Here is a 14179-nt window from a genome sequence, read left to right as displayed (position 1 = left end):
ACAAAGTCTACGGCTATCAATGGGTGGAGGATATTGAAAAAATTAAAATATTTTTCTCAGAACAATATTCAAATTGCCTTAGACTACTCCAAACTAAGCTATCTGCTTTGAATCCGGTTTAACTCTAATTTTTATACCATACCTTAAGGCTATTGCTGACTGCATAACCAAACCTATACAAAAACACTGACAACAACTTGCACAAAAGAATACTCCTTGTTTCTCTTCGATGTAGTATAACATTCCTTTAAAAATTGTCAAAAACTTAGTTGGGAACATAGTGTCCCTTTCAATTTAAGTACAATCAATGTAGCAGAATTGCAAAAGTAGACGAACAAAGGTATCTGATTCATATTGTTAAGTCTAGGCAATCTAAAGCTACATATACAACTTTAAATTTAAATCAAGATAAAAACAATTATTTTATAAAAGAACCTTTCTAAAGTGATATTAACCCTATTTGGGGCTTTTGTAACTTAAATCAAAATGAAGACTTCTATAATTTATTAGCGATGTGTCCCATTTTGGAAGAATTTCGCACCGAAAACTTTTATTCAATAAACGTTATCTTTCGTATGACGAATTTGGCAGTGTCCTTAATAGAGAGTATGGATTTTTTTTAATTATTTAAATTTTACTTTTTACTTGATCATTTAATTTCTGTATTTGATTGTTCATTGCCTGAATTTGTATACATGTAGGGGCGTATTCATAGAGAACTACTAAAATCGTAATTTCTTGATCTATAGTCAACATTCTCAACGATAAGGTAAACGATGTTACGATGATAATAAAAAAAGGATCTTGGTTCGATATAAGGGCCGCTGGCTATAATAGATGCTGTTAAAACGTGGAGATTGCCAGAAACGTGTTATCCTCTTTTACTTCATAGTTATCCAATATTAAGTAAATTTATAATGAATGTGACTGCTTCTATGTGCATATATCGAAACGATATCTTTTGTAGAAATCCTTATGGCTTGTCTTTTTTTTCTTGGTGCCATATTTTGCAAATCAAGACATAACTCAAACTCCCCTTTGATAGCTTAAGTTACATTTATTGCTTATAATTTAATTTTTCAGTTGTCAATTTACAAAACACAGATCAAATATGGCATTTGGCTGTGATAATAAATACTTAAACACAGCAATTCCTCAGTTTTTAGTTGGACCACAGATTTAGCCCCAAACTGAAATATAGTTATAAATAGCCTTTACTCTGCTTAGTAACAAGTTAGAAAGAGCTTAGCAAACATCTATGAATATGCCCCATAATGTCTAATTTAATAAACTTTGTATTCTCTAAATGTATTTTTTCTAATCTTTAAAAGAAAATTGTACTTATTTATTATTATTTTAATCAACTTTAAAGATTTACAAAAAAATAACGGTACTTAAGGGCGTAATATGTACATTTACATACTTTTCTTATTTTAACACGGTGGTGCTAACATAATTTGTTGGTTTTTATTTTTTGGTGTATAATTTGAATTAATTTTTTTATTAAAAAAATAATATTTTTGTACTAAATCGTTTTTGTTCTGTAAAATCATATACAAATAATAATCTGAATTAAATTTTAAATATTTTGTGAAAAAAAACTTTATTTATGTATCAACTATCAACTTTATTTGTGGACAACTAATTAGAAACACAAAGTGAATTCACTTTTAAAGCAGTATATATATTTTTTTTTTTTTGTTTTTTTTTGTTAAAAAAAAATATTTTTTAAACTTAAAACAATGTTTCCCAAACATAACATTTATTTCATATGGCAGTTTCTGCAAAAACACAGCGTTTATTGGTGGACAACTAATTAGAAATAAAGAAAAAAATCATATCTTATTATAAAATTTATAACTTTATAATATAATTTACCTCATATTTATCTTTAATACCTTGTTGCGGAACCTTTTTGCTTCAAAACTGCAAAAACACAGCGTTTATTGGTGGACAACTAATTAGAAATAAAGAGAAAAATCATATCTTATTATAAAATTTATAACTTTATAATATAATTTACCTCATATTTATCTTTAATACCTTGTTGCGGAACCTTTTTGCTTCAAGACATCTTTGTTCCAATGATGAAATAAGCCGCCTGCACTGCTCTACGGGTATAGCCTTCCAAGCAGCTTATTATTATTTTTAATACCTTCGAAGGAACATCATTGTTGGAGTTATTTTTGAGAGCAACAGCTCTTTTAACATCTGCCCCAAGATGCTCTATCTGATGTAGGCCTGCACTTGATGATGCACATTCCAGAACTGTTATCGATTGGTACCTAAAGAACTGTTTCGTAATTCCAGCAGTGTGCTTGGGGTCGTTGTCTTGCTGAAACTTCCATATCACTGGCATGTTTTCATCGGCCCAATCCACTAATCGTTCCTTAAGATTGTCAATGTATTTAAGGGCTGTTTTGGGCCAACTCCACATCACGAGAAACAACCTCAAACGTTAAGCGAGCCGCCTCCATGCTTAATTATTGGCAAAACGTATTTAGGGTGGAACGCTGTTCCTTTTGCCCTTCGGACATTTTCGTCACTCCACACTGTGTACTTCCATTCGTTTGTTGTCCAGTTGGCGTATGATCTTGCGAAACACGACCATGCAACCCAACTTCCACCAATCTTCTTCTGATTGTGCGTGGCCCTATCGGAAAATGCTTAATTGCATTGAAAACTTTCTTTACAGAACAGTTCATTTGAGATGCAACTACTCTATAGGACATTTTAAGCTTCCAAAGCTCAAGAATCGCTTTCCTTGTGGAAGGATCACAACTCTTTACTTTTTCCCATTGTAATTACCTCCAAGATTTAAACATTATTCTTTAAAAACGTTTGCAGACAATTTAGAATTTTCTACTTACCAATGCAAAATAAAAAGATTATTTTTATTTCACCCAAATCAAATGTAATTTAACTGTTTCTAATTAGGTGACCAGTTGAAACGAACACTTTTTACACTCTACCTTGATTTGATTGTGTAAAGTACTGTGCAAAGACTTATGCACAAATGATGTTTTTTCAAACAATTATGTAATAACGCTTGCATTACACCGTTTTAGATACCAATATTCTAGTCACACTTCATAAAGTGAATGTGGAAATGAGAAGCAAGTAATATTTCTTCTAAATAGTTGTCCACAGCTTTACATATCTTAGATTTAAGAGGATATTTACAAAGATTTCATGGGCACATATTCTTCTTATCTAAAAAGGATACCCCAGTAAAGTTTGGGGTCTTCTGGTCAGTATGCAAAATTTAAAACATAACAAAAGTTGGATTACAAAATATTTGAAATTAAATACCAATTATTATTAAAATAATACTTTTTCTAAGAAGTAGCTTTGGTTTAGGCCGATTTGCATTGATTGTTCTACACACCACCTTCTTAGAAGAAAAGAATATTCCGGATCAGTAGATATTTTATAATGTTAGTAATTTTAATGTCTAGTAAAAGCATGTAAACCTTTGTTAAAATACATAAAATAACTATAAAGAATTGTTTTTCTGTATCAATAAAACACTAAATTAAAATTAGTTTAAAATTTTTCAAATTTGTGTTTATAATGCTTTCTAAAGTTAAAGTTTGGAGTTCAACTCTTTTGTTTTAGAATTAAGAATAAATAATTTGTTTTCGTTGCTTAAAGACTTTGTAGAATATTGTTTTAGATAAAAACGCCAAAACATTAAAGTCAATATTGGCCGCTATGGAGCTCATGGTTGCAGGAGCTGTGGTTTTAACAAGGTTCCTAGAGTCGAAATAAAAGATTTTTAGAGAGATGCCTGTGCGTGCTTGTTTACGTGTGTTCGTACGTTCGCGACGTTTTTTCGTCGTATACATCTCAAGAAACAGTAGAGATATCTACTTCAAATTAATTGTGTTATACAGATAATAATGCAGAAAGATGAAGAAACGGCTTACCATGTCACCAGCTGGAGTTACAATTGATTTATTTAAGGAATCTTTTGGTAACCGCGTAGTTTCACTGTACGAAACCTTGAATTGAATATTTAACAATAATATTTTATAATAATAATATTTTCTCTGGGGATATGTAAAGTGGCTAAGCCAAAAATCATATTTAAATTGTAATTCCAAAAAATTATCTTATGATCAAAGTAAGTTTAATGTAAATTTAAAAAAACATCTGTCTTTTATTGCATTTCAAAGTACTTTACCTCTAAGAAAACACGCTTTGTAACAATTTTGTCAATCAAATCTTTATTTATTTTTGTTACTTTTAAGCTTTTACTTATAGCGCTCCTCTTCCTCCTTGCTCCTCTCCTCTTCGTTGTTTAGGTTAAATAATCCCGTGCTTTATGTTATTTTTAATTTGTACAGTACTAATTTATTTTTTTACTTTGTGAACCCAAAATACAATAAAAAAAAATAATTTTTGTGTGACAGTGATTTTTTAATAGTCAATATAATTTAATTTAGAAATGTATGTATTAAGGTGTTTTTTTAAAAGGCTCTCTATTGGAACAGAAAATATATCTAGTAAACTGTAAGGACAGTTTTTATCATATTTGAAACAATCTCCGATTACACCATTTGATTCAGCTTTGTAATATTTTTTAGGAAGATTCTCGTTTGCTGAAGAACTTGGACTGGAAAAAAAAGAAAGACAAAATGTATGTTTCTATTATTGAAACGATAGATTTAAAAATATTTAAATAATCATATGAATATAGTTGGATATTTAAAGTTTTAAGTTAAGATAAAAGGTTATGTATATGTATATGTAAAAAAAAGTAAATTCAGCTGCACTTTAAAGATTTTTGTATCTTTTGGCTCAAAGGTAAAAATCACTGAATAATACAATTATTTTTTTAAGGGAGGAAGGCAACAAAGCGTATAAATAAAATAAAACGCTCTACTGTCGACACTTATTTAAGTCCTTGAAATAGTCTTTTTTTGATATAGCCTTCTAAAGCTCTTCTTAAATTCCGTTTTTGGCTCCTAAATCGTATCAAAATGGTGGCAGCATGCCATCATTTACCTTTTAAGTTTGCTAATTATAGAGAAGGAGGGTCGGATATGTTAGGAAGTAAGGAGTCTTGCGCTGTATCTTTTACTTCAAATCAAGTGTTTACAATACCTCCACATTATTAATCATTGGATACTGGTCTTGGCTTTATGTCATGACTTGCTTAACTTGTAAGCGCAGGTTTTTGATCAATTAAACAGTAAAAAAAAACAAACGTTATGAAGCTTATAGCCTCGGGAAACGATCCCTTTAAAATTAGAACCAAAGCCGGAAGGAAAATGGATTCAATTAACGAGTATACGCCTAGAACACTATACACCAGTTGCTTCTCTAAAACTTGAATCCATTCTCTCGGGGTACAGGTCAGGTATTACGGCGATTCAGTAGATATGATGGATATCACTAGTATTGATGAAAATAAAAAATGTGACATTTATTACAGCTGTCATCAAAGAATGCACATTTTAGGATACCGAATCGTGGTGGGAAATAGGCTCAGACCGAAGGTAATAGATGAACCATTACCTGGCTCTGATCCGCATCAAAGAAGCAAAGCTACTTTCTAACACATCCGCCTAACATGCACACATGCCGCTACCAATGAAGCTGAGGTGTATAACAAGAAAGAGTTTTATAAAAAAGCGGATATATGTCTTGCAAAAATTACAGAGGAATATCCTTGCTTAAACCTTTTCTGCAACACTATGATCGGAACGTAACAGTGTGGTTTAAGGCCATGCAGATTAACGAAACACCAAATGTTCATATTAAAGCAAATCCAGGAAAAAACACACCAATTCGAGACAATTATCTTTTTATCGACTTTAAAGTCGCATATTATAGCATTAGTCAGATAAGGACTATGATGTTAACCTGAAAGTCACTAGCTTTAACAAGTCTTCACAATTACTACAGCGACATCGACAGTATTGGGCGCTCCAAGCGAATTGTTCAAGAAGCATTTACAGCTATAGATGAACTGGCGAAACGCGTTGGAATTGAAGTGAATGTGGGTTAAACAAAGTACATGTAGTAAAAAAGTGAAAGTGGAAGGAGCAGCAAAGGACGAAGGAACGCAATATCACATGCTAAGACCATTATTGGATCAAATGCTCAAAAACTTGTTCCCCATTAATTTCTGTCGTTTCAGACAAATAGCTTGAGGCATTACACTTAAATAATATTCTTTGTTGACAATTAGGCCCGGTAAAAGAAATTTATAGTGCACCAATCCACGAAAATCAAAGAAAAGAGACACATCTGAGTGTCATTTTTAGTGTACTTAATAAGTCACATTTTTACCGATGGTATTTTGAATGTAAATAAATTAGGTGGCGGAACACCTTGTAGATAACCAGGCCCCCGTGTATGACTAATCTTAATCCCCTGCGAGTAATTTCAGAAATGTTAAATATGAACGGCTAGTTTTTTAGCAATATCAAAAATGAAGTCCTACAAAGTTGCTGGAGTTGACGGCATCGCTGCCAAATTTTGCAGAGCAGCAGGCTCTGACTTGGTAAGGAGTATGATACGACACATCTGCAAAATATGCATGTCCGATGAGAATCTTAGCATAGTTTGACCAATACTCATGAATGGAGACCTTCTGAATTGCGCCAACTATAGAGACATCAGTCTTCTGAACATCGCATATAAGATCCTTTTTCTGCAGTATTATGTAAACATCTGAAGCCTTTCGTCAACAACCTAATAGGTCCATACCAGTGTGGCTTCAGACTAGGGAAGTGCACCATCGCATCGACCAAATATTCACATAACGGCACATCTTCGAAAAAACCCAGGAACTTGAAATCGATAACCTCCATCTCTTTATCGATTTTAAAACCGCGTATGACAGCATCTATAGGAGCTTCACAGGGCAATGTCTAGTTTTGGCATCCCTGTCAAACTTATCAGTTTGTGCAGAATGAAAAGGTTTTAGACAAGGCGATACACTCTCATGCAACTTCTTCAATATCATTCTGGAAAGAATTGTGCAAAACTCAACCATCAACACTAGAGACACAATCTTCCAAAGGTCCATCCAATTAATCGGATACGCTGATAATATGAACATAATTTGAAGATCAAAGCGTGATATCAGTGGATGGATTTTTGAGCATTGCGACGGAAATAGAAAAGATGGGTTTAGTAGTCAATGAAGGCTGTCATCAAAAAAGGAAACGCCAATATGGAGAGCTATAACTTTGAGGTAGTTGAGGACTTTGTCTACCTAGGCAACGCTATGAATTCAGACAATGACACCAGCGCTGAAACCAAACGAAGAATACCTCTTACAAATCGCTGCTTCTTTGGACTTAGAAGGCAATTGAGAAGTAAAGTCCTTTCTCGAGCATCTAAAAACTATAAGACACTCATCATCCCGGTTCTAATTTATGGCACTGAGGCCTATACCCTGTCAAAGAAAGATGAGAGCGTCTTAGGATGCTTCGATAGAATAATTCTTCGGCATAGATGATAGATAGCTGGGTCATGTAGAGCGAATGGACATCAACGCGCTAGCCTGGAACGTTTTCAAATTCAATGCTTAGGAACGTAGATGAAGGTGGCGCACGCATGTGGGAAAGGAACTGAGCCAATTTGGGTGCGAAACTGGTAGACAACTAGCTAGGGACCGACCTGGCTGGAGACGCATGTTGGTTGGAGCCCAGGTCAACAGCGGACTGTAGTGCCACCTTAAATAACTAATTAAGCAAACACCAATAAATTTAAATTGTACTTACGATATTAGAATGTGTAAAATTGTTCCCAAGACTCCATTATTTCTTCCAATCATAGACGAATTAACTTCGCAAATAAGTTTAAGCAAACAATGCTCTCCTTTAAAGCCTGACCTAAAAATTCCAAAAAAAATTAAATTATTTACATATTTAGTTCATACTGTAATAAAAGCTACGGTTTTTTAAGAAGTATGTACTTGCATTTTCAACTTATCCTGAAGCATCTGATAAATAGCCCGTTTCTTGATCAATGGCTTGCCCTCTGATTCATTTTTTGATTTTTTATTTTGCAAAACGCTTCTTGCTGAATCAGACTCTTTTCGGCTGTTCTCATGCAAAACTTCTACTACCGTATTATTTTTATTTAAATCTTCTTTTGTACCAAACTGTTAAATAATATATAAAACAATTCGCACAATATAACAGCTAACATATGTGTATTTAATTTAAACTTACAACTTCATATCCACTTGTACCTGGCAGATATACTTTCGGGTCCTTAGGCAAGCCGTAAGCGGTTTCAAAATTATAAGAAACGAAGGCATTATGGTGAGGAATATTCAATGGCACTGCAATTGCTACAAAACACTTAAAAAAAAGTGAGTTAAATATTTAAAATATGTATTTAACAAAAATATCAACAATATGAGGCGGTGTTATAAAAATTAAAATTGCTAAGTACTAAAAATTACACTATGTTGACATCGGATGCCAAAGAATGAACCAAACCATTAAATGGTGATCTCTCAAATTTAAAAAAAACTTGTTATGTATATCTAAATGAATTCAAATCAAATTCAAGAAGAAATCTCATCATATCATAATTGATATTCAATTAGGAATTAGGTGTAAAGTTATTTTAGAGATTCCAAGAACTTCATGTTTTTAATAAAAGAAAACTTTTTGATGCAAATTAATCGGTTATTAAGCTGACCTAAATATAACTGTTTAACTATTTATCTCGCAAGAGGCAATACCAGTGAAAAATATTTCAGGTTGCACAAGCAAAATTTAACCCAAAACCTTTAGCATAACATTCCAACGCACTAACCATCAGCCACGGGTGCTATTCAATATAGATATTTTTTATGATACTAAATTAAATTTTTTGATGATTTCATCAAAGTTATAGGAATAACAATTCGAGCCTGGGTTGCCTAGCTATATACTAGCCCTAAGTCGCTTATTATTGCAAAATAAAAGTGCCCTCATTCACAAAGATCGGGTATATGATAAAAGTCCATGTCCCAAAAATGCTAAAAAAAAAACAATGGTTGTCTATACTTATGTTCTGGCCTTATTGGTAGGGCCAGAATATTTTGCAGTATTAGGAAAGCACAGGATAGCTTTATAACGCCCTAGAGTGTAAAAAGGCCAGAAAACTTTCGTTTGGATGGTTAAGAGCTTATCGTCGCTCAAGCCATGAGCACTTTAAAAGAGAATATCTTCAAGCAAACACCTATCACAAGATCATTATGTTTCAAAAAAAAAAACTAAATACTTTAAGACAGACGTTTATCGAATTGTATGAACTCGAAGGACTTTTGGAAGTTGGTGAACAATTTGAATGGTAAAACCTTTAAAATCCATTCCAAGTTGAGCTCCTTGCTTTTGGCAGACCATTTTAAAAATTTGCTAAGCTCAATTTATGAAGGAAAAAACTTTCAATTTGCACATCCGGTTATTTATAATGAAGTTTTTGGACACAGATATAACCAACGAAGAAGTAGATGCAGTAATGAACAAAATGAAGGATGGAAAAGCGGCAGGCTCCAATGGGATACCAGCGGAATTTTATAAGCATGGAACCGTTGATTTAATAACCAAGCTTACTGCAGTTGACAACGGGGTGTTGGGAACAGGTATGATTTTTCAAGAATTTGGGGAATCAATCATTTTTCCGATACACAAAAAAGGAAGCTGGGCTGAGATGTCAAACTCTCGAGGAATATCTTTTTTAAATTCGTGTTATAAAATATTTACAGCTGTTCTGAAAACACGGCTTAATAAATGGATTGAGGAAAATAAGATGTTGAAAGAATCTCAGACATGCTTTAGATCCGGTTACTCAACAATCGATCATATCTTTGTTCTGAAAAGCATTGCGGATTCATTTATAAGAAGAAGGAAGAAGTTACATGCGTTTTTCGTGGATTTTAAGTCTGCATTTGACACGGTGAATATGCAAGCTCTTTTCTATAAGTTCTTTGGTATGGGAATGTTAAAATTTGCAAGAGTCCTTCAAAACCTGTATATGATTACGAATGCAGAAGTTTGGAATGGTACAGAAAAGTCCGATTGATTCTGATCTGAATAAGGGTACGATGAGTCCAAGCCTATGCGCTCTATTTATCGAAGACTTAGTCGATTTCTTATCTGCTGGTATTGAATACGCGGTAGAACTAATTAAAGCACTCTTGTTTGCGGATGATATTGTGGTTTACTACAGCTTAAGATAAACCGGATTTTTGAGTACTGTAAAATATGGAACCTAATAGTAAACATGGAAACGTCCAAGATCATGATTTTCAAGAACAAAGGATGTAGAAACTGCCTTAATAAAAAGTGGAACTACCATAGTGAAAATGTAGAGATTGTCAAAGAGTTCAAATACCTCGGAGTGATCTTGACAAAAAAAATTAAATATGGAAATGCATCGGAGAGAAAAAGCTTACAAGTGCAAAAGCCGCCATCATGGAGTAGGTGTTTCTCAAACAAACATATCGCACACAGCAGTAAATACACTGTTTTTAAGGCAGTAGCAGAATCAATCTTGTTCTATGCAGCTCAAATGTGGGGAGCGAAGCAATATGAGGATGTGGAAAAATTGTTACGTTTCTACGTTAAAAGGATCTTCCAGCTGTCACCAAATACGCCGAACTATATAGTTATGTTGGAAACGGGACTGCAGCCACTCTTTGTACGAACACTTCGAATGCAGATTGATTATGTGCTCAAAATCATGAATATGGATAATTACTGGTTACCGAAATAGTGGCACTTCAAACTATTCGAGAGATGTCGGGATGGTATGCAGAATGGATGAAACTATCTAGGGAGAGTAACATGGACCTTAACATAGCTAACTTTGATTTCATTCAATGGAAAGAATCACTGTAACACCTAACTGCAAAAGTGGATGATAGGTATGTTATGGGGAAAATGCCCTAATGAAGCAACTGGGTCTCTGCAATTTACAGTCAACTCAATCACAATATAGAGGCGAAGAACTATTTCCGGGATTGATACAGCGGAGAGGAGATAATGGTAAAGCTGCGTGGTGAACTCGTACAGCTCTTAACTTCATGTCACATAGGGAGGATTTACTAATATTATGCTCCTTATGCAATCTTCAAGTGAGAGAAAAAGTATTTCACTTCATGGGTAAATGTCCAATTCTTGGAGACATCAGGAGAAATGTTCTTGGAACGGGCTTCTTGAATGAAAATGAAATCGTATCTGTATCGTAAACTATATTTGTACTGCAAACTGGCTCTAAATTATAGGGGAGATAATATTTAATTTCAATAGTAAACTATTCAAAAAAAAAAATTTCAAATCATATACCCAATTTGTTTATATAGAAATTATATTTCTTAAAAAAATAGTTTCAATTTATGTTTGGTCTACTAGGCAGACGGCAGAATGCCATGCTTTTTTTTTTGATTTTTGTAAACAATGTAAATTAGTTAAGACGAGCAATACAAATCTATCACCTATCCCTATTGGAAGGTTGCATGGATGCGAAGTAAATATATCCTCATAATATGTTATTATTTGATTTTGGTGTCAAAAGAAAGGCAATGTAACTCAAACTATTCCAATTGATATATTTGATAAAAAATTGGTCATTATCAAATAACAGGTGGGGGTAGATATTCCTTATATGTACATACATATGTTTTTAAAACTATTAATCGTCTTTGAAAGTAAAGTACAGAAAATCATTTCGTAGTAACTGCATTTTTGGAAGCAAATTTAGACAAGGGTAAGATGTTAATTTTCTATAGAATATATATATATGTCATTAGTATTAAGCTTAAACCTAAATCCACTTAGCTATACCTTTACTTTTTTAGGTACAAAATACCAACTGAAAACTACCGAGCCATATCCTTCATGAATGTCATTGCGAAGATATTTTGTGGTGTTCTCATTAACAGGCTTGAAAATTGGGTGGATGTAAACAACATTCTTACAGAGGTTCAAGCAGGCTTTAGAAAGAACTATTCGACTGTTGACCACATATTTACTTTAACATCAATAGTAAAAGCATTTCAAGTCAGAAACAAAAAAGTATACACACTGTTTGTCGATTTTGAAGCTGCATTTGATTTGGTTTTTTATTTTTTAAACTTTCCCAACTTTGAGTGTCGACAAAATTCATCCAAATAATCCGTTGTTGGTACACAGGTAGTTGCAGTCTGGGATTGAAAAACTTATTCAAAACCATTTAAATCACTTACTGGAGTAAAGCACGGATGTCTACTCAGTGCTCTTTTATTTGCTCTTTTTATTAATGATATAGCTAGGCACATTCCAGGAGCGAGGTGTCCGAATTTTGAGTATCATAATAAATGTAATACTCTACGCTAATGACCTTCTTTTGTTATCCGAATCTGCAGAATCCCTACAATTGATCAATTGATCAAGTCTTACGGACTATTGTGTCAAGTGGGGTCTAGTCATCAACACAGACAAAACGAAAGTAATGGTCTTTTCGCGTTCCAATCGGAGTGAAGTTAGGAACACCTGGATACTCAATGGAAGTCGTTAAGAAATATCGAAAGAACACAAGTATTTGGGAGTTTTACTAAACCCCACCCGGATTATAGCAAGCACCTTGTAGAAAAATCAAAAACTTCACAAAGCTTAATTAATGTTACTTGGAAGAAGATTTTCTCTAACGATCAAATAAAACTTTCAACAAAATATAATATTTTCAATGCAGTCGTGAAATCTTCATTTTATTATGCGGCACAAGTATGGGGTATACAAGAATACGAAGAAATTGAAAAGTTTCAAAGAAATTTCTTAAAGAAAATATTCAATATTCCCTTAACAGCTCCAAACTATTCAATTTATTTGGAAACAGGCCTTCCAAAACTTTTTACTTTAGGTCTAAATCTACAGGCTAGTTATTTAATTAAAGTGCTTGGTCTACGGGAAACTCGGTTATGTAAGATAATGATGCTCTACGAAATTCGGAATAAGGACTGGTGGATGAGGACATGGGAATACAACATGTGCAGATCAACCTCAATATTGTTCAGATGAAAACGAAGTTCTACGAAATCATCCAAAAACTTGAAGAATATAATCGAAATCAGATGATTGAAAATGCCCGTCAATCGGAGAGCAGATTACTCTATAGCCATCTTTATTATAACTTGTGTGACAAGAACTACTTCCAAGATTCTTTCTCCTATAGAGATATTTCCTTAATTTTTAAATCAAGATGCGAACTTCTACATTTAAATGGAAAACCATACAACGGAAACTTTGACCAATGTTGCAATTTATGTAACTTGAAAGCTAAAGAGGATTGCTTTCATTTCATCAGTGTGTGTCCTATTTTTAACCAACAAAGAAGAGTATACTTTGGTATAGGAAACAATTGAAATTTTAAATGGATCAGATTGGGCGAACCTTGTCAAATTTGTCAGAGCCAGCTACCAGTCGAGCTGACGGCTAAGCCAATGCTTAAAGAAATTCATAAAAGCTGTTGTAAAATTTATAATGATTACTTGCAATAAATGAATATTTGAATTGAAATTGAATTGGATTAGTCCACAAGAGAAACTCCCTTTGAAAACTTCGGAAAAAATGAATCGTGTATTTCATATCAACCTTACAACTTTCTTTCAATAAACATCAATATCAAGAAACTTCTGAATCCTCACAATAAAGAAAATTGTAACGAAAATTATCAAGTAATCGAGGTTTTGAAATTCTACGACTTATTCTTATTTTTGTAAAAGTGAATTATTTTTCACCAATAGCAGAACTTCACAAAGCAGAAATTGTTGCGGCATTTTGAAATAAGTCGGGCACTATTCATGAAACTACATACATATGTACAATGAGCAATTCCGTTGCGTCAGTATCGAGAAAAGTGTTCTTTAAAAGTTTCACTAAACAGAGTATTAATATAAATACAAAATACTGAAATGTGTTAAAAATTTTCCTGATGGTTTTTTGGTTATTCAATAATTAAAAATAAAAACAACTCACCCCATATGCTGAACGCTCTGTGTAAACTAACGTATTACAACTCCTTACTTGAAAAATAATAATCAAACAACCAAACAATATACTAGCTTCTTTTAAACTTTTTAAACCAAAAGAACAAATCATGTTAGGTATTTTAAAACAAATTTGCTGCAAAAGAATTTCAAGTGTGATGTATGCAACCTCCTCCTAAATAATGAAATGATGTT

The 14179-nt window shown here is 33.1% G+C and overlaps 1 protein-coding gene across 2 annotated transcripts; it reads right to left on the bottom strand.

The window, feature by feature from the left end:
- Nucleotides 1-4296: 4296 nt before the first annotated feature.
- Nucleotides 4297-14150, bottom strand: LOC129946635 (uncharacterized). Of its 2 annotated transcripts, none has more exons than XM_056056887.1 (5): nucleotides 13974-14150; nucleotides 8196-8327; nucleotides 7941-8125; nucleotides 7743-7853; nucleotides 4297-4618 (listed from the first exon to the last, which is right to left on the bottom strand). In XM_056056887.1, exons 1-5 carry the CDS (start codon nucleotides 14094-14096, stop codon nucleotides 4423-4425), a joined length of 747 nt encoding a protein of 248 aa, XP_055912862.1. In that variant the 5' UTR covers nucleotides 14097-14150; the 3' UTR covers nucleotides 4297-4422. The 2 variants fall into 2 exon arrangements, 1 of the variants encoding a protein (XP_055912862.1); XR_008781628.1 differs by having other exon boundaries at nucleotides 4478-4618; nucleotides 7937-8125.
- Nucleotides 14151-14179: the final 29 nt, after the last annotated feature.

This window comes from Eupeodes corollae, chromosome 2, assembly GCF_945859685.1.
Source record: "Eupeodes corollae chromosome 2, idEupCoro1.1, whole genome shotgun sequence".
Lineage (NCBI taxonomy): Eukaryota > Metazoa > Arthropoda > Insecta > Diptera > Syrphidae > Eupeodes > Eupeodes corollae.
This window is presented reverse-complemented; position numbering and strand designations above follow the sequence as displayed.